The following is a 19,493-nucleotide window of genomic DNA, read 5'->3' on the forward strand; positions in this document are numbered from 1 at the left end:
TTTTTTTGGTAATGGAAATAGAGTTACTCATGAATTAGCCCAATTGACACGGACCAATCTAAAGCAAGTGTGAATGAAAGAACTCCAAACAATGTTCAAAATCTAGCTCGGCTAGATATCCTTGGCCCAATTGAATGAAATACGCACTTTTCCTGTCAAAAAAAAAAAAATTAAGGCATCCTAATCCCGTCCCTTACCAGCATATCCATTGATTCCATTCCAATCTTAATTATTCCATTCCAGCTACCCCAAACCTAACCAAACCGCAGTTAAGTCGTGGCCCAAATCTTAACCACAGTCCATAGTTGACAGCACGATCCACTCAACTAGATGCTACAACAACGCGACACGTGTATGGTTAGATTTCATCTCAACAACCTCCATGGTCATCATTATTAGCCTTGCATCAAAACTAGGGTTCCTCAGAAACGCGCTATCCTCGCGAGAAAGCAAACCGAAAACTAAAAAGCGTGTCTTTTTTCTTTCATCTTTATCTTTCACCTCAATTTTCTCTTCTGAAGTTTTCGCAGTTCATAGAGATCATGGAGATGGAGCGCGTCTTTGGATTCCCCCAACCTCACATGGATCGACGCCCAAGAAAGAGAGCTAGATTAGGCTGGGATATCCCTGAGGCCCCGAAGGTAAATAAATCTGATCCCGAAATTTCAGATCTGATATCCTTTTCCTTTGATTTTTCCTTTCTGGATGTAGATCTGATGAAAATTTTTGTAGATTAGGTATGTTGGGTTCAGGTAACGTTGTTCTGCTCGTTTCCCAATAAAATTTTGTATAACAATCGTTCTGTTGTTTTTTGTTAGATCTGTTAGATTTTGGTCGTTTAATTGATGTTTTGGAGATGAATTGATTCAATTTTCGACGATAGTTGACTTTATATTTGATCTGTTGATCGGTTTATCTTAGATTACGGTATTTGTGGTCTTCGTTTATCTATATTTATTGTTACTGAAAACATGTGAAACATGCTATGATGGATCTAATTTTGCTTTTGGCTATGGAGGTTTTTTTCGTTTTTACAGGAATACACTTGTTAAGGCATTTGGTGAAAACTAGCCTTTTTGTGCTCTTACCCGTTATGCCGAAGCTTAATATATTAATATTTGTGGTTGATCCTAGCAAACAATGTCTTTTGTGCTGAAAATAAACTTGATGAGCTATCTGATGTAAATTGTTGCATTCTGGGTTGCTCCATTATTGATTTTATTGTTATCGGTATTATTTTTTATACACTTTTGGATGATTAATGTGTGTATCGGTGAAAGCTTGCTTATTTCACCGCACGGATGATGTGTATACTGTTTTATTTGAAACAATCTGAGATGGTTTAAGGGCATTTTATATAGGGGTTGTCTAGTTCATGCTGGTGGGCGAGATTTTTTTGTTTTAACTCTTGGTGGTGCATGAATGGATGGCTATGTGTAGGCTCAGGTAGGATTATTTTGTGGACAAGAGGTTGGAACTATTTCAAGCTATGCTCCTTCATGGGGTCCCTCAGAACATACCAGTAGTTCTCTTTCTGTTAAGGGTGTTGCTCGAAATGGTTCTCCCCCTCAGCGAGATGATGACAAAGATGGCCATTACATTTTTGAGCTTGGAGAAAATTTAACTTCTCGCTGTAATTACACTTTACCATCATTAAGAAATTTACATTCATATATGTCATGGTCTCATCATGCTTTATTTTGTTTCTTGGATGTGTCATTGTTTGCTGGAAAACTTGGCATTTAGGTGTCCATGCATCCTCAGTCCATTAACTATCTGATCTGGACTTCAATTTTGTGTAGTTAATACTATGTAAACCTGTTTGGGGTATAGGAGTTTAAGTTGGGTCCCCGGATGTTTGTTGTTGGTTGAGAATTATGAATGCTTCATAGCTCACACTCTTCTTTGTTGTGGTTGTAGACAAGATTCATAGCAAAATGGGTGAAGGAACATTTGGACAGGTCTTAGAATGCTGGGACAGAGAAAGGAAGGAAATGGTTGCCATTAAAATTGTTCGTGGGGTAAAGAAGTATCGGGAAGCAGCCATGATTGAAATTGAGGTGCTGCAGCAGCTTGGTAAACACGATAAAGGTGGCAATCGGTAAGTACTTTTTGCATTATTTTGTTATCCACCTATGTTTGTACCATGAAAATATTTAATTCCTTTGCATATGTTAAATGGGCTTATTCCTTGCAGTTGTGTGCAAATACGGAACTGGTTTGACTATCGTAATCATATCTGTATTGTAAGTATTTGATTGATTTGTGATGGATTGTTTTCCCCAATACACATAACATGGGGGTTAAGATGTCGGTGAATTTAAATGGTTTTAACAGGTCTTTGAGAAACTTGGACCAAGCTTATACGATTTTCTTCGGAAAAACAATTATCGCTCATTTCCCATTGATCTTGTCCGTGAGATTGGCAGACAACTGTTGGAATGTGTAGCATGTGTGTAGTTTCCTTTTAAGCTATTTATATACTTCTTCCCTATTTAAGCATACAAATAATCTCGCTTCTTAAAATAATCATTAGCTGCTGATTATACAAACTAATTTGCATTGATCCATAGAAGGTTGTTGTAGATGTCATCAGACTATTATTTTTGTTGCTATGGGTGAACTTACTATTTGTGTTGCTTCCTCTAAAAACTTGCAGTCATGCATGATTTGCGAATGATCCATACTGACCTGAAGCCTGAAAACATACTTCTAGTTTCTCCCGAGTATGTCAAAGTTCCTGATTACAAGGTACTTCTTGTTTCTGCTCTATTTAAGACATATGTTTAGTATCTATAAAGATAAAAGTAAACTGACTTCCAAACTTGTCTACATACTTAATCATTTAAAATAAAAATTTCTGTTCCAAATATATGATTGAAAATCTTATTCAAGCCTGGAGATGCCATTTTTGTTGATAACAGTAGATTCAGTCATTCAGTCACTGACATCTGTTGTATTTGTTGAACAGAGTTCATCAAGATCACCAAGTTCTTATTTCAAGAGAGTGCCCAAGTCAAGTGCTATAAAGGTTATTGATTTTGGCAGCACGACTTATGAGCGAGAAGATCAGAATTACATTGTATCAACTCGACACTATAGGGCACCTGAAGTTATCCTTGGTATGTACAAATCAACTTCTGTAGAAAAAATGTCTGCCTTGCATAGAAAATTGTTTTTTCTGGTTGATAAATCACATGGTTATGATAACATTGTTATACTTGATTTTTGTATGATTTGTAGGACTGGGCTGGAGTTACCCGTGTGATATTTGGAGTGTGGGGTGTATATTGGTTGAGTTATGCACTGTATGTCTAGCCCTTTGAAAACTTTGCTTCAAAGCACATTTATGAAGCATTATTGCATGATCTTAAGGTGTGAGCTTCTGTTGCAGGGTGAAGCTTTGTTTCAGACCCATGAGAATTTAGAGCACCTTGCCATGATGGAGAGGGTGCTTGGACCACTACCTCAGCACATGCTGAAGAGAGTAGAGTAAGTCATTAGCCGCTTGACTATGCTGTCATTTATTGATCTTTAGCAACATATGACTGAATATTTTTTTGGCATATGCTTAGCCGACATGCTGAAAAGTACATTAGAAGGGGTAGATTAGACTGGCCAGAAGGTGCAACCTCGAGGGATAGTATTAAAGCCGTAATGAAGCTTCCTAGGCTACAGGTCTGTATAGTTATTATACTTAGCTTTCAGAACTTGATGAAGGAACGTGGATGATTTTAATGGGTATGATCTGACTATTATTCTCTTCAAATAATTGCAGAACCTTATCATGCAGCATGTTGATCACTCCGCTGGTGATCTTATACACCTCTTGCAGGGATTGCTTAGATATGATCCCTCAGAAAGGCTTACAGCCAGGGAAGCTCTAAGACATTCTTTCTTCATGAGAGATTACCTACGGAGATGATGATCCACCCCATCACACTCGCATGCCTATTCTCCCTTGAAATCAAGGGCAAATATGACCACAACTGTTGCCAGGCAAAAGAGGGGGGGGGGGGGATTTGGAGCCAGTCCCTGTAAATACTTTTATCTACCTCTTCACAAAAGCGTGGATGGGGTATAGCCAGCGCTTTGATTGTTATTTCTTCACAAATTTTGATAGAATATACTATCATTAGCCCAAGTCTGAAATCAATGTAATATAGAAGAAAAGCTGTGTTAAATCTCATTTTTCAGAAGTTTTAAGTTGTCGCCACTTGCTATTTTTCACCTTGGAGCTTTTGTTGAAGTATTTCCACCTTGTGATTTCTAATTGGAAACTCTCATCGTATCTAAGGCTGCTATTGGTTTCGAGATCAGGACATTGAGATATGAAGCTAAAAGATATAAAATTTAGCGTCTTTATGAAAGTCTAGTTTAACTTTTTATACAAAAAAATTTAAGAAAAAAATATAATAATAAAGAATATAATTATAAAAATTTAATAAAAATAGTGAATGAAAAAATAAATAGTAGTTGTGGCTTTTAATGGTATTGTCTTAAAATATATTAATTTAGTATTTTTAGATAAGATTTTGTATGTTTTATTTGTCAAATATAATTGTGTTTCTGCGTTGTTATTTTAGCGTTCTGTGCAGCCTAATTTAACTATACCTAGGAGCCGCAATTAGTTAATAAATTCATAAGGTTAGTTAATTAATAAGACCGAAACTAAAAAGAATTTTCAAATGTGAAACATCAGCTGGGGTATGTGATTAATTAATAATGGTAAGGACAAGATAAGTAAACTGTTTATTAAAAAAAAAAAGGAGAAAATGGAAATACGTCGTTGTTCCCTTGTTGGTTGCCGCTTTTTCCTGAAAATAAAAATTTTGGACCTTGTCACGGAATAGAATTGGCTATTTTATAATTAATAAAAATGTTATTCATATCAAAATCAATTACTAAATTCAGTTACCAATATATTTGTATATAAATATATGTATAATTTAATTTATTTTTAATATGTATTCAGATTCTAACAAATATTTTATATTAATGAGTAATTTTGATGACTCGCAACCCATAAGTAATGTTCATCTTTTTCACGTGAGCAATGATTTCAATGTTACGACATAAAGAAGCAACCAAAACTATAACGTGAAGCAAATTTTTTTTATTTTTTCTTTTCTGAGGTAAAATAATGTGAATTGTGAAGTAATTCGACACACTTTCACAATTATAATTAAAATCTGATTTAAATCAATTTTAATGTTTCTTGAAGCTTTACTCAACGAATTACTAATAAATAAAAGACTCATACTACATATACAAGTGTTTTGTTAATAAAGTCTAACAAAGTTAGTGTAAAGCCTAATAAAAAAAATGCATGCATATATCACTATTCTTTTTTCGCGTTTTTTGCAGTATGCAAATTTTTATTGGAAAACACACAAAATTTATTGATATAACACAAATTTTCGAAATATAGCACAATATTTTGCACATAACACAAACTTATCGATATATCACATGAATTTTTGTTACGAATATATTTTGTTAGTTGGATAAGTCAATGTTTTAGAAGTGTAGTCCTCCAAATATTTATGTGCTAGACGTCCGAATTTCTATGCTATCTACTAAGATTTTTGTACTGTCCACTAAAATTTATGTGTTTATATTTTCTTGGTACAATATACAAATTTTTGCACATAGCACACAAATTTTTGTTGCGAATATTTTGTTAGTTGGTTGAGTCAAATATTCTAGATATGTAGTCCTCCAAAAATTTCTCTGTTACATCAATTTTTATGATACACATCAAGATTTTTGTGTTATACACCAAAATTTATGTGTTGTATGTACTTCATTGGTACAATATACAAACTTGCACACAACACACAAATTTTTGCACATAGCACACAATATATTTTGTTAGTTGGGTGAGTCGATGTTCTAGGTAGTAGTCTTCCAAAAATTTATGCACTACACATTAGAATTTCTCTGCTATGCATAAAGATTTTTGTGTTATACAGCAAAATTTATGTATTATACGTATTTCATTGATACAGTATACAAATTCTTGCATATGACACATAAATATTTGCATACAACATACAAATTTTTGCACATAATACACAAATTTTTACTATGATTGTATTTATTAGTTGGGTGAGTCAATGTTTTGGGTATGTAATCCTCCAAAAAGACAGCGGTAGTGGCAACGACAACGATGGCAACGGTGGCAACAGCGACCGCGACAACAATGTTGAAAAAAGAAACGCACAAAAGAAGAAGATAATGGCAACAAAGATAATGAAAGAAGAGAAAGAAGAAGTTATAGCCTGTATACAAAAAAGAAGAAGTACGTAAAAATTTGGTTGAAAACTTAATTTAAAAAATGTTTGGACGCCTAACATTTCTCTAAATAAAATTACATTTACATATATAAATGTATATAGTTAATATGTATTTGGTTATTACAATTAAATTATTGAGTGTTATTAAGTTGTTAAACATAGATTTTTTTAATAAAAAAATTATTTTATTTTTTAGTGTGTTTGACAAATTTTTAATAATGAAAATATAACTACTAAAAAAAAAATTCTTTTAAAAGCTATATTTTACATTTCTTAAAAGATCTTATTATTTTTTAAAAAGATATCTTAACATAATAAATATGATAAGAAATATATGAATTAATTTTATTAGTTTATTTTTTTATTAGTTTATTTATACATTTCATTTTTTATATTTTTTAAAAATTTTTGTTTATTTTAATTGCTTATTATTAGGTGTATACTTTTTTTCTTTTAGCTTATGATTAACAAAAAGATGTCATCCTTACGTTGTTTTTAAATAATCTTACTATAATTTTGTTTTGTAATATTCTGTTTTGTCATGTGTACTTCATAGGGAATGTATGATGCAGACCAAAAAATTGCTCTAAAGATTTGTCAAAATGATAAAATTCAACGGCAACTTGCTTGTGAGAAAACACAAAATCGTATCGATTTGGGAACTCTCTGTGAACAATTTGGTCTTCCTGGTTGTCATTCACGGAAATCTAAAAGACCACCCAATCGAAAAGTTTTTAAACCTAATCCTGAAAAGAACTTCAGAAGATCTAGAAAAAGTTTCCAAAAATCCAAGTAAAAAGAATTTCCAAAAATATTCCCAGAAAAACCCTATTATTTGCTATACATGTAAAAAACCAGGACATGTTAGCAAATACTGTCGGTTAAAAGGAAAGATTAATAATCTGAACCTTGATCCTCAAATTGAGGAACAAATTAACAATCTTTTAATTGAAAGTTCAGATGATGATTCTAGACCGGAATCTTCGGATGATATCAATAATATCCAAGTTGATGATATTGGATCATATTCATATTCTAATGTCAAGAAAATTAATGTTTTATCCAAAGATCAAGATCTCTTATTTGAAGCAATAGAGGCTATTGGTAATCCGGAACAAAAGAAAGACTTTCTTTCTAAATTAAAAAAAAATCTTTACAAAAGGAAAAGAAGTCCAAAATCTTATCCTTAGCAATAAATATGATGTCCAACCCATTTTCAAAAAATTAGTAAAATAAGTTATTCGTCTTATAACCATTCAAGATCTCCAGACTGAGGTTAACAACCTTAAGAAGGAAATCCAAGAAATCAAAAGAAATCAAGAAGATCATTAACTCATTCTCTTGCAATTAATGCAAGGTGAAGATTCTGATGATGTAGAACTTGACTCTCTTGAAAAACAACCTGAGTTTTCTGAAAAACAGGAAAATGAAAGTTCTAACGACAATAATGGAAAAGAAATCTTGAGATTAATAAATATATTCTCTTTTATAAAATGCCGTGTTAATATCCGAATTGTCGTTAAAGATTTTGTTCTTGAAACCATCGCACTCTTTGACACAGGTGCATATTGAAATTGTATTAAAGAAGGGCTGATCCCTACAAAGTATTTTAAAAAAACTACTGAACGTCTTAGCTCGATAACGGGTAAAAGACTAAAAATCAATTTCAAATTATCCAATGCTTTTGTTGAAAAGGGTAATCTTAGAATTCCAACTAATTTCATCATAGAAAAAGATATAAAAAATGATGTAGTCTTGGGGACACCTTTTATAATCCTTTTGTTTCCATGCCTAGCAAAATTGGGGACACCTTTTATAATCCTGTTCCTCATGCATTCAAAATTGTTGAAACAGATGCATCTAATTTAGGATATGGTGGTATTTTAAAATAGAAATTGCATGATAAAGAATGTATCATTGCATTTACATCAAAACATTGGAATAGTACTCAACAAATCTATTCCACAATCAAAAAAAAAAAATTTAGCCATAGTTTTGTGCATCACAAAATTTCAATCTGATTTACTCAATCAAAAATTTTTGGTCCGAGTTGATTGCAAATCGGCCAAAGAAGTCTTACAAAAAGATGTTAAAAATCTTGCATCAAAACAAATTTTTGCTAGATGGCAAGCTATCTTAAGCGTTTTTTATTTTGAAATTGAGCACATCAAGGGAAACTCAAAAATTCAAACATTATCCAAATGGAGACTGGATTTTGGGATGAATTGCCAAACAAAGTTATCCCAAAAATCTTTACTACCGAATTCCATTTCAAACCAATCTCACCCAATAAAACTCGCCAATTTTATGAGTTCATTTTAGTAGATACTAACTCAGTATCTATTAAACACTACAAGGACAAAACCAATTCTGAACTCATAACCCATTCAACAATCCAAATCCTCAAAGTCATGACCCCAAAGTAATTTGGGAACAATCTAAACAAAAATAAAAAGTTTTCTCAAAATTATGACCCAATAGGTTTTAATTATTGGGACTACATGGAAGCCTGGACTAAAGTACATGGAAGCCTGGACTAAAGTATTTTGGTTTCAAAATACTCAGTACAGACATTCATGGTTAATTTATTTTAAAAGAAATTCAAAATATGCTTTCCAAACTGTTCTACCAATGGTGGGACTTCTTTGGGCCAATCCCAGAAATCCTACCTTCACCTACCGATGAAGGGTATAAACTATTTCAATCAAAATTTGACATTCAGGAAATAAGTGTTCCTATAATGTTAAAATTTTTCTCAATTTTCTCATTGTCCTGGGTATTCTCGTGGCAATATCAATATACAAAACCAGACCATCCTAAAGCATTCCCAATCTTACAAAGGCATGCTTATGTCAAATGGTGGTCTCAATTTGATTCATCAATGGCCTATGCAGAAAAGGTCAGAGAATGGTTCAAAACCAACCCCAAGAGTCTGAAGATCTCAAATCCAGAGACGGCCTCATTTCTCAATCAAAAGGCACAAATTCAGGCAGCCCTTGCAGCCTCACAATCGAAGCAATCAATCAAAGGGAAGCTTCAACAGATCCTTGACTTGATTCAAGAAGATGAAGAGTCCTCATCTAAAGAAGAAAGTGATGAAGAAGGTAAAGACAGTCAAGTTGAGGAAGACTGTTTCGAAGTTTGTCTAGCTGATGAATAAAATCGAAAATATTGTAATAATGCCAAAACAATTACTGGAATTGTTTGAAATCGGAACTGTAGCTATAGTCCAGGTCATGTTTACCTGTAATGTAGAAACAGTAAAAACTTCAATTATAAAAGGAGGCCTCGTTCTCATTGTGAGGTACCCTTCATTTTTACACAATCATAGAGAGAGGTTAGAGAGATAAGCTCTGAGAGTTCCCTTGAAAGTTCTCCAGCTCTTCTTCTTCTCCCTTCTTCTTTTCAATTATATTTCCAATCAATAAAATATAATTTTATATCATATATCTCTTTCTCCCTTAGCTAGTGCAGGCGGACTACCGCTAGTGCTGACTTTCTTCTAATATTAATGGCTGGTTTTATCATACCGCCTTAGCAAGTTGCCTTATTTTAATGATGTGTCAAATTTTAATTGGTCATCATTTTAACCATAGTTAGATTATTTTGTAATTTATTATTTGAGATGGATAATGATATAATTTCTTAAAATATCAAAACCCCACTTCAGTTAATTGAAGTACCTTTCCACTCTATTCTTTCTTAATGGTGTAGCTTCCATCCTTCCAAGCATCACCATCACCATTGTGATGAGAAGCACCAACGTTGTCGTCATCATCTCTTAACTACGTCGTTGAATTCTCGTGGTCCGTAATTTACTGTTCTTCCGAATATAGCTAGCACTGACTTTATCGCTATCTCCTGTCCTCTCACTCGATCCCTCCTTCTGCCGTGGATCACTTCTTATCAACATAATTAATGGTTAGTTTGGTTATTAATTTTTTTATTAAAAAAATATATCTTTATTTAATTATATAATGGAACATATACTAGTATGTAAAATATAATATAATAAAACAAAATAAATCTATTCAGAGTACTTAAAAGTATAATTAAAATTAGGAACATACAAATATAATATTAAAATTTGTATTTTAAACAAGTAAACATATCTTTTATCATATGTAAATTATTTAAAAAAGATGAATAAATGGTTAAAATTTATAACACAAGTTTAAAATGATAAAATCCAACTTTCGTACAAGTATTTTTTTATAGTATTTTTATTCTTTTAAATTTTAATTTATTAGTACTTTATTATTTACTTAATAATTAAATAAATTATTTTCATGATAAATTATTTTTTGTATTATCTTAAAGAAGAGACCAATATAACAGTTTAAAAGATAACGTAAAAATGATATTTTAAATAAAAAATAGTTATTATTAAAATTTTTAAATGCAAAAATAAATTGTATAGATATTAAAGATATAAATATGAAATACATGCCTAAAATAAATAAAACAGACCAAAATAGTTCTCTATTTTTCAAGAGTACTTCTATTTATATGTTTTATTTATTTTAGGCATGTATTTCATATTTATCTCTTAAATATTTATACAATTTATTTTTATATTTAAAATTTTAATATTAAATATTTTTTATTTAAAATATTATTTTTACGTTATTTTTTAAACTGTTATATTGATCTCTTTTTTAAGTTAATACAAAAAATAATTTCTCATAAATAGACTTATTTTATTATATTATATTTTACATATGAATATATCACAACTAGAAAATGGATTAATACAGACAGATTTACAGACAGATTTAGTCTTTATTACAGACGGATTTTTGGTTACCAACGAAATTATCGACGGATTTTGTCCCTCTGTAAAAGCCTCGTCGGAAATTATTTACCGACAGATTTTTTTCTGTCGAAAAATTACCGACGGATTTTTACCACTTACCGACGGATTTTTACTCTGTAAATTCTCTATCCATTTCCCTAAGACGACGAACTTTCCGACGGATTTTCCGTCTGTAATTACAGATGGATTTTCCGACGGATTTTTCATCTCTAATTACAGACGGATTTTCCAATAGATTTTCCATATGTAATTTGAATCTTGGAAAACCATCTTACACTCTTATTACAGACAGAAAATCCGTCTGTAAATTCGTCGGTAAGGTAAAATATTTTTTTTTAGATTTTTCTATTACAAAAATAAACCTATTTTTATACAAAATAAATATAAATTTAATAAATACAATTTTTTATTTATTTTGCATTTGAATATTTATAATATTTCAAAAAATAAAAAAATTCATCATATTATCAAACTAAAAGAAAAGTACTATAAACAAGCAAGTTAATATAATTCAAAATATAAACAAAGTATATTAATACATCAACTATAATATTAAGTAACAACCATACATCAAAGTGTGTTGATACATCAACTATAATTCATCACAAATAAATATTTAATTAAAAGAGCATGTAGTTAAATCTTATGAAATAAGAAATCTCTTAGCGTGTAAATTTGCCAAACCAAGCCAAGCTAAACAAATTGCTAGATGTTTTTAGTGCCGACATGTAATGCATTTGGTTTTTCTCAGTTGAACTATTAGAGAAGAACAATTTATATTTCTCATCATCCACTGCTTTCTGTTGCCTTAGTTCTCTTTCTAAGCCATAGGCAAGAGAATCATCAACTTAAACTCGAGATAAAACAGAGTTGATCTTGTCAACGGCCGTAAAAGCTCCTCGGAGATCCCCAAAGGTATTAACCAGTCCTTGAACCTAAATGATATAATATCAGACAGTCAAGTAAAGATCAAAAGATAAGATGAAATAAATAACAAGTCACAACTTAATTTCCTTAAGGCAAATGTTAAAGTGAAAGTATATCCAATAAAAGATGCCATAGCTCCGACAGAGAGCTCACCCTGAGAACAGAAACTAAAGCAACTTAAAAATATTATTTTAATGGTTGAACTTGTTGCAAAAGAAACAGTTAGAGAGAAATATAAATGGAAAAATAGAAATTTTGAACAGATTAGAACTGCTTACCACCTTAACTTTGTTCCCTCCAAGACAATATAATAAAATCAAAGAGATATAAATAGCAACCCTGGTCATAGATTCATTAAATGATTTGAAAGTACCAAGCTTTATCCCACTTGACTGGAAAGACAGAACCTGTAAAGAACTAATAATTAGAGGTGTCAAGCCTTTCATAATAAAAACCTATTCGTTCTTGAATAATCTTACCTGTTTAGCAAATGTAAACATCTGCCGATTTTCACCACTAAAAGATCATACCTGTAATAATTTATTTTACTGTTATCAATTGTCTATTACAAATACAAGACTTTACAATGTACAAAGTTACTATAAATTTGAAGTATAAACCATGGAGAACTCACTGTTTGAATAGTAGAAAATGTTTCTGATACACAATCAGCTATTGATGCTTGGGCCAACCCATGTGCTTTGAAAACAGGAAATGTTGATCTCTTGTAGACAGCTTCAGAGAACTAAAAGAATTAGTAGAAGAAAACACAAATTGACAGGCAACATGACTCAAAATTTCTATATATGATACTTTTATATTAATGTATTTTTATATAGAGCCTTGCTCATCACCCTTTCTAATTATATGTTTGTGGCATAGTTCCTTTTATAAATTGAATCATGGCACAACAATATAATTTTCTGGCATGATCATCACCAAGCTAAGATGGCATTTAAGAAAGTAAATTTTGGTTTTAATCATGGTCTTATTATTGTACACAAGTGGCACTTGTTTATTGAGAAGCAGGCTTGGGGAGAAATTTTACCTCCACTCTCTTATTCAGGATGTCAAGATCACCGCGATTATTGTCAGTTAAAGCACAGTGCCGTACAAGATACTCAATGAACAACTCTCCAGATGAACCAACCAAGTAACAATGTGAAGCCATAACCATAATTAACTACAAGAAAAGAAGGAAGGCAGGAAAAACCAAAAGAAAGTGAAGGGTATGAAACTGTGTTAGTTCAGAAGTAAATTACATGAACATGGATCATAATGGATTACCTCAGAAAGTGCTTTCCGAACACCTAAACTCGGCTCCTCTAGCAAGGACTTTACAGCTTCAACAAGTAGAGGTATTTTACTATGCCAAGCTTCAAATAACCTTCAGATAAGAATTGTAGGTCAGTTTACACAAGATAATAACACGAGATGCACTGGCTTGTGCCTCTGCCATGAACTCATCATAAGATGCCTGTACGTAGACCTCATTACGATTATTAACAGTTTTTTTCCAAATCACAGATCAAATAACGTTAGTCAAAGAGGTGAAAACCTTCATTGCCTCACGGCTTTCAGTGATTCGTTTGGAAAACTTCTTGTACTCCTTTTCTGCTTCATCCATCACTTGGTGGCATGCTTGAGTCTGCATCTAAAATTTCAAAATAAAAACAGCAATGTGATTAATAATTAGCCTAAAGATCTATCACAAACTCTCAGAAATTTGTCATAGGTTTACCATTCTTTGATCAAATATGCCAGAGTATCTAATTGTTCTCTCAATTTCTGCTTATACTGGTTCCGAATATTCTAGCTAGGCACCAATTTAAGCATTATAATTCCATATTAACCTGTTTAACTTCTAAGAATATGTGAATAACATAGATTTTCAGCTGTTATGTTATAAATTGATCTCATCAACATGATTATACAGTATTAAAGAGAGTGAGATCATTAGAGAAAAGCGCGCGAAATTAAATAAGTAAAACCTTCAAGCGCTTATGCAGACGCGAATGAGAAGCTTCAAGATCCTTGAGGATCTCGGAGTGAGAATGATCAATTTGGCGCCGGAGATCGTCGACGCCTGCGGACGCCATGGCCTTGAGGTCGGCGATGCTGCTCAGAGGCCTGTGGCTGAGAGGCGAAGAAGCACCGGTGAGATCGACGGCAGATCTCTTAGCTGCGGCCTTGGAGGTAGCAGCTGTTGGCCTGCTGAAAATTGCCGATTTCAGAGAATCATTTTCCAGAGAAGCCACCGGCGACAGCGTTTTCAGAACCAGTTGCAATGTAGTTGCAGTTGGCATGCCATTGCACACACTAAATAAGATCATGAAACGGGTAAGCTTTGCTTCTAAAGCATATTATAACTAAAAAATATTGGACTCTATAACTCACATCAACATCAGATAAGTGCCCTGCCAAAACATCATGTCTAAGAATAAGGTTCAAATTTAAACATAAAATAAACGAAACCTACATTACCACTTGAAGTGAAGAAACAAATTGGGGAAGAACATGAAATCAAGTACATACTAGTTGAGTCTGCTGAGGAAGAAAGAATAAACTCTCCAAGAGGCTGCATAAATTGGCCCTGAATGACCTTGAACTCATCTACATTTATGTCTTCTTCCTCTGTACAACTTGGTGGCTTGTATCCTTTTCTAAAACTTCCTCTGTGAAGCAACAACACACAAATCTTAAAATTATCCTTATAATTAAGTAGCCTCATGAGTACTACATTTATCATACAAGCAAAAACTAATTAACTATTTATGTTCATGATTGAAGACCATTTATTAAAAAGGTTCTATTAGAACTTACAGCAGACAGAGAAGGAGTGAAATTTGTTAGAAAAGGCTGTGACAAGTATGATTAATTAATAACTTAACAAGCCCTGCAATCAAGTGAACACTAAACCTATACTAGCTAGGAATATAGTAATATAGTAATATAGTCATGAAATTATATTAAGTCTCTTACTTTGAACCAGTTAATAATCTTTTATATAGTCAAAATTGAATTTAAATGCAAGAAGGAGAGTAAGTACCTTACTTGTTCATATAATAACATGGTGCAATAAACTTGGATCTGACTCTTGGGTTCCCTTCATTAGCTCTAGCAAAGCCCCATGGGCCACTAGAATCCATCTTGAATGGAACCATCAAACTTTAATGAAAAAATAAGGACAAACAAAACAGCAAGCTAGGGAAGTAATGAAGAGTGGGTACCAGCAACTGAATGTGAACATCACAGCAGAGCATCTTATATGTTAAATAACAACAACAACAACAACAACAACAACAACAACAACAATAACAACAACAACACGGCAGAGCATCTTATTATTATTATTATTATAAGATTATTATACACAGAAGTTTTGACCAGAAGAAAACCAAGTTCTCAGCATGCTTTTAATAATATAAAGACTTGCATATTAATAGGTTAGAATTTTGACCCCAAATAAATCTCGGCAAGTGAATGACAACCCATGATTGATGAAGGGATTGATGAGATTCCTGCACAACACAGACACGCTAGCTTTAAGACAAGATGAAGAAAGGAGAAACAGAAAACCATTGACCCCTTGTTCAAAGAGCACACTGTTCTGGTGGAGATCAAGACGAATTAGACGTGAAAGACCTCCAATGCTGTCTGGTATGCCATTCAACAAGTTTTTTGCTGCAGTAGTGATAAAAATGGAAAAAATTGGTGAGTTGACATGTAGGAATAGAAATAATAAATTGAAAGCAAAGCAGCATATGTGTGTATTTAGAGAAGAAAATCCATACATGCATTGAATTCAGTAAGCATGGTCCATGATGAAAAGAGATTTTCAGATATCTCTGTTAACTTGTTTCCTTGGAGACAAAAAGAGGTTATAATGAAGGCACTGGTTAATAAAACCTTAACCTCTCAAAATTTTTGTTGTCATTTAATGCACCAAAATTTTTATACTAGTGCCTACCTTCATATCTAGCTTGGACAATTTGGAACAATTTGCTAAATCCCCTGGCAAGCTTGCAATAAGATTGTTTGATCCCTGGAAAGAAGAGTATCATAAACTCCATGTCATCAAAGAAGATGTGGATGCCAAAATTCCACTAACTTTGTTCAATTATCTAATAGTTGGGAATAATTTTCAGGCAATATTATACACAGAAAATGATAGCTCAGATCAAAATTCAAATAGAGCATCCACTCTTATAAGATTATTTAGTTATGGCAAATTAACCAAGCATTGGAAACACAAAACAGTATTTTATTAAGGGAATTAGGAAAACATAGCATTTTTTGTTCAGGATGGCCACCTTGAAGAATCAATGGAAATAACTCATTATTATTACAATTTATTTGTTTATTAGCATAAATCATGACATGGAGTTGTGGGGACAAACCTTATGGAAGTTGAATATTAAATCCAGTTCACAGACCTGTAAATAGTGATGCAAGCAACAATGAATTAGAAAGATATGAGAAAACGCTATATTCTGAGGAAGAGAAGAATGGTACATTAGGGTTTGAATGGTATAAACAAACTCAAATTCATTAACCTTGATTTCGAATTTATACCCTCCAAAAAGATAGAGAATGAACTATGAAGTGTTGTTTAGTGGTGTTTACCTCTACAAGCATTGACGAGAGCGAAGAAGCTCTGTTCAAGGTCATGGATGAAATCACCTTCCTTCTTTGACAAGAAGAGCTTGATGCGACGGTAGCTCTCAAACATGGTTCGAACCTCATCTTTGTTCCTCTGCTTGGTGACGACCTCATCCTGTGACAGAGGTGGAGGAGGAGGAGTAGGCGGGCGAGCTAGGGTTTGAGAAGATTGTGGCGGCGGTGCTAGCGGCGGTGGTGTGGTAGTGAGGATTCCGGGAGAGTGTCGTGCTTTCGCTTCTTCAATGGCTGCTCGGCGGACGCCATTGGTTATGGTTAGTGCCGCTGAATGAGCGATCAGTGATGTAGTTTTATAAAATCGCGAAGGTAGACGATGGCGACGAAGACGGTGGCAGAGAAATGCAAATAAGGGTTCGAAAGGGAACGCGCGGGCAACACACATAGAAGAGCCGGGAAGGGGTGTGACGGGGCGATGAAAGTTCAGTGCAATGGAGGTTCGGTGCAGCGGCGGCACAAGGTGCGACGGCGGTGCAAGGCTGAGAAGCACCGCCGATCGAGCATTTAGAGGGGAGGGTGTGGAGGCGCGGGGAAGAATATGTGAAATGAGGAGGAGTTGGTAATGCCGAACTTTATTTTAATATTTCCGACAAAATTTAAATTTACAACGGATTTTATGTCTCTAATAATTTAATAAAATGTAGTGTTTTGTTTATTTAATTACAGACAGATTTTTCGTCTGTAACGATTTTTCACGAAAAAAAATTAATTTTACCAACAAAAATATCGACGAATTTTGTTTTCCGTCTGTAATTTATGCTAATTCATTTTTTTGTTTTCCGACAAAATAATCCCTCTGAAATTCCATCTGTATTTCCGTGGGATAAAATCTGTCGAAAATATCCGTCTGTAATAACTAATTTTCTAGTAGTGATATGTTCTATTATGTAATTAAATAAAGATATATTTTTTTAATAAAAAAAATTTAATAACCAAACTAACCATTAACTATGTTAGTAAGAAGTTATCCACAGCAGAAAGAGGGATCAAGTGAGATAACATCGGCACACCGAAAATTCAACGACGTAGTTAAGGAATGATGCACGGAAGAAAGAAAGATTGCGTGAGAGGACAGTAGATGGCAATGACGTCGGCGCTTCTTGTCACGACGGCGACGCGATGCTTGGAAGGATGGAAGTTACGCGATGAAGAAAGAATTGAGGAGTGTAAAGATGTTTCAATTAACGGAAGTGAGATTTTAATATTCTAAGAAATTATACCATTACCTATATCAAATAATAAATTACAAGATAACCCAACTATGGTTAAGATAATGACCAATTAAAATTTGACACATCATAAAGGGTAACTTACATGTTATTTTAAAAGAGATTGGTTAGCATTCACTATATATATATATATATATATATATATATATATATATATATATATATATATATATATATATATATATATATATATATATATATATATTGTCTTTTTTTTGTGATTCGCAATTAGTATATACATTGTTCATGTATGTGGTTTATATGTTAATGTTTTTATTGATTCTCTTTATTATTATTTTTTTTTTTGTGTCTCTTTGTTGCTCTTTGTTTAGTTATATTCATTGATTTCTCTATATTGATGCTCTTTTTATTTAACATATCGTGACAATTTAGAATGTATGTTTGCGATCCAGGTGATATTCATTAATTTCATGTATCTTTTTAGATGGTTTATATTATAATGTGTTTAAGGAGTTGACTTAAAATTATAATATAATATATAAATTTATAATATGATTTATAATATGCTAAAATATTAGGACATTATCATATAGATATTTTTTATTTGTCTATTAGATTCAACTATATAGGATCTTGAAAATTATGCAATTATGTAATTAGTTATTTTTTCATATAATTATTGTATTGATCATTTAAATTAGTGAGATCAGACTATTTTCATTATTAATATTTATAAATATGCTATTATTAGTATAATTGATTAATCATCTTATTCGTTTAAATTTAATTCTATAGAATTAATTATTAAAGGTGCCATCACTATTTCTATTTTTACAGAATTTTTTTAATATTATTTAACAATTCTAATAACATAATAACAATTAAAAAACACAAAACAAAAAAATTTTTAATGTGAAAAATAGGATAAAAAGAATAAAAATTTATTTAATAATTTTTTTAGGATATATATATATATATATATATTTTATAGATAATTATTGCAAGGCATGAAAAATTATTAAATTCTAACAATCATTATTAAGAATACATGATTATTATAATTAAAAATAATATCAATTTAAATGATATACAAATAAACCATGCTAAATATAACAACTTAAAAGGATTATTTTGAAAGAATATAGTTTATGATATTTAATTTTTTTATTTATTAGAAAAGCATAATTACTTGAGGATATTTATTTTTTAAATTTATTATGTATGCAATTTTATTCTTTTTTTTTGACAAAATTTTTCTCATGATTGGTAATTTTTCTAATGGTGTAAATGCGGATAATTATATTTTTACTTTATGATATAATCGATATATTATTAATAATGAATAATAATTAACTCCTTATATTTTTAATCAAACTATTTTGATGATAGTTTTTATTTATAGATATTAATGGATGATTATTTCTTTAACAATAAAATGCATTATGATTTTATGTTATTTCATAATTAACAATAATACTTGATTATTTCTTTGAAAATAAATTGCATTATGATTTTAGGTTATTTCACAATAATAATTAATGTTCATAATATTGAATTACTCTAAATTTTTTATTTTCTATCATT

General features: G+C 31.8%; 2 protein-coding genes across 41 annotated transcripts; one reads left to right on the forward strand and one right to left on the reverse strand.

The window, feature by feature from the left end:
- The first annotated feature begins 256 nt into the window (after positions 1-256).
- Positions 257-4,216, forward strand: LOC112805489 (serine/threonine-protein kinase AFC2). Of its 5 annotated transcripts, XM_025847868.3 has the most exons (11): positions 355-641; positions 1,441-1,633; positions 1,921-2,101; positions 2,198-2,246; positions 2,338-2,452; positions 2,660-2,751; positions 2,972-3,122; positions 3,244-3,308; positions 3,395-3,492; positions 3,576-3,678; positions 3,779-4,216. In XM_025847868.3, exons 1-11 carry the CDS (start codon positions 543-545, stop codon positions 3,923-3,925), a joined length of 1,293 nt encoding a protein of 430 aa, XP_025703653.1. In that variant the 5' UTR covers positions 355-542; the 3' UTR covers positions 3,926-4,216. The 5 variants fall into 5 exon arrangements, with proteins under 5 accessions (XP_025703663.1, XP_025703653.1, XP_025703657.1 ...); XM_025847872.3 differs by lacking the exon at positions 1,441-1,633 and having other exon boundaries at positions 368-641; XM_072198754.1 differs by lacking the exons at positions 2,198-2,246; positions 2,338-2,452 and having other exon boundaries at positions 383-641.
- Positions 4,217-11,634: 7,418 nt separating this feature from the next.
- LOC112805508 (uncharacterized) lies at positions 11,635-17,307 on the reverse strand. 36 transcript variants are annotated; one of them, XM_072198728.1, is made up of 16 exons: positions 16,669-17,307; positions 16,443-16,478; positions 16,013-16,087; positions 15,837-15,905; positions 15,649-15,726; positions 15,503-15,563; positions 15,097-15,180; positions 14,578-14,717; positions 14,034-14,361; positions 13,601-13,696; positions 13,330-13,429; positions 13,091-13,225; positions 12,677-12,777; positions 12,522-12,572; positions 12,321-12,449; positions 11,635-12,050 (listed from the first exon to the last, which is right to left on the reverse strand). In XM_072198728.1, exons 9-11 carry the CDS (start codon positions 14,346-14,348, stop codon positions 13,421-13,423), a joined length of 420 nt encoding a protein of 139 aa, XP_072054829.1. In that variant the 5' UTR covers positions 14,349-14,361; positions 14,578-14,717; positions 15,097-15,180; positions 15,503-15,563; positions 15,649-15,726; positions 15,837-15,905; positions 16,013-16,087; positions 16,443-16,478; positions 16,669-17,307; the 3' UTR covers positions 11,635-12,050; positions 12,321-12,449; positions 12,522-12,572; positions 12,677-12,777; positions 13,091-13,225; positions 13,330-13,420. The 36 variants fall into 36 exon arrangements, with proteins under 36 accessions (XP_072054829.1, XP_072054817.1, XP_072054833.1 ...); XM_072198716.1 differs by having other exon boundaries at positions 15,097-15,191; XM_072198732.1 differs by lacking the exon at positions 15,097-15,180.
- Positions 17,308-19,493: the final 2,186 nt, after the last annotated feature.

The sequence above is a fragment of the Arachis hypogaea genome, chromosome 1 (assembly GCF_003086295.3).
Source record: "Arachis hypogaea cultivar Tifrunner chromosome 1, arahy.Tifrunner.gnm2.J5K5, whole genome shotgun sequence".
Classification (NCBI taxonomy): domain Eukaryota; kingdom Viridiplantae; phylum Streptophyta; class Magnoliopsida; order Fabales; family Fabaceae; genus Arachis; species Arachis hypogaea.

Coding starts and splice junctions, on each gene's coding strand:
- LOC112805508 (XM_072198663.1), bottom strand. CDS start 15,858: ATGCTTACTGAATTCAATGCAT. Junction 14,718..15,096: donor CCATGTTATTATATGAACAA/GTAAGGTACTTA, acceptor GTTGCTTCACAG/AGGAAGTTTTAGAAAAGGAT. Junction 14,362..14,577: donor TTCCTCAGCAGACTCAACTA/GTATGTACTTGA, acceptor GATCTTATTTAG/TGTGTGCAATGGCATGCCAA.
- LOC112805489 (XM_025847868.3), top strand. CDS start 543: ATGGAGATGGAGCGCGTCTTTGGATTCCCCCAACCTCACATGGATCGA. Junction 642..1,440: donor ATATCCCTGAGGCCCCGAAG/GTAAATAAATCT, acceptor GGCTATGTGTAG/GCTCAGGTAGGATTATTTTG. Junction 2,453..2,659: donor ACTGTTGGAATGTGTAGCAT/GTGTGTAGTTTC, acceptor AAAAACTTGCAG/TCATGCATGATTTGCGAATG.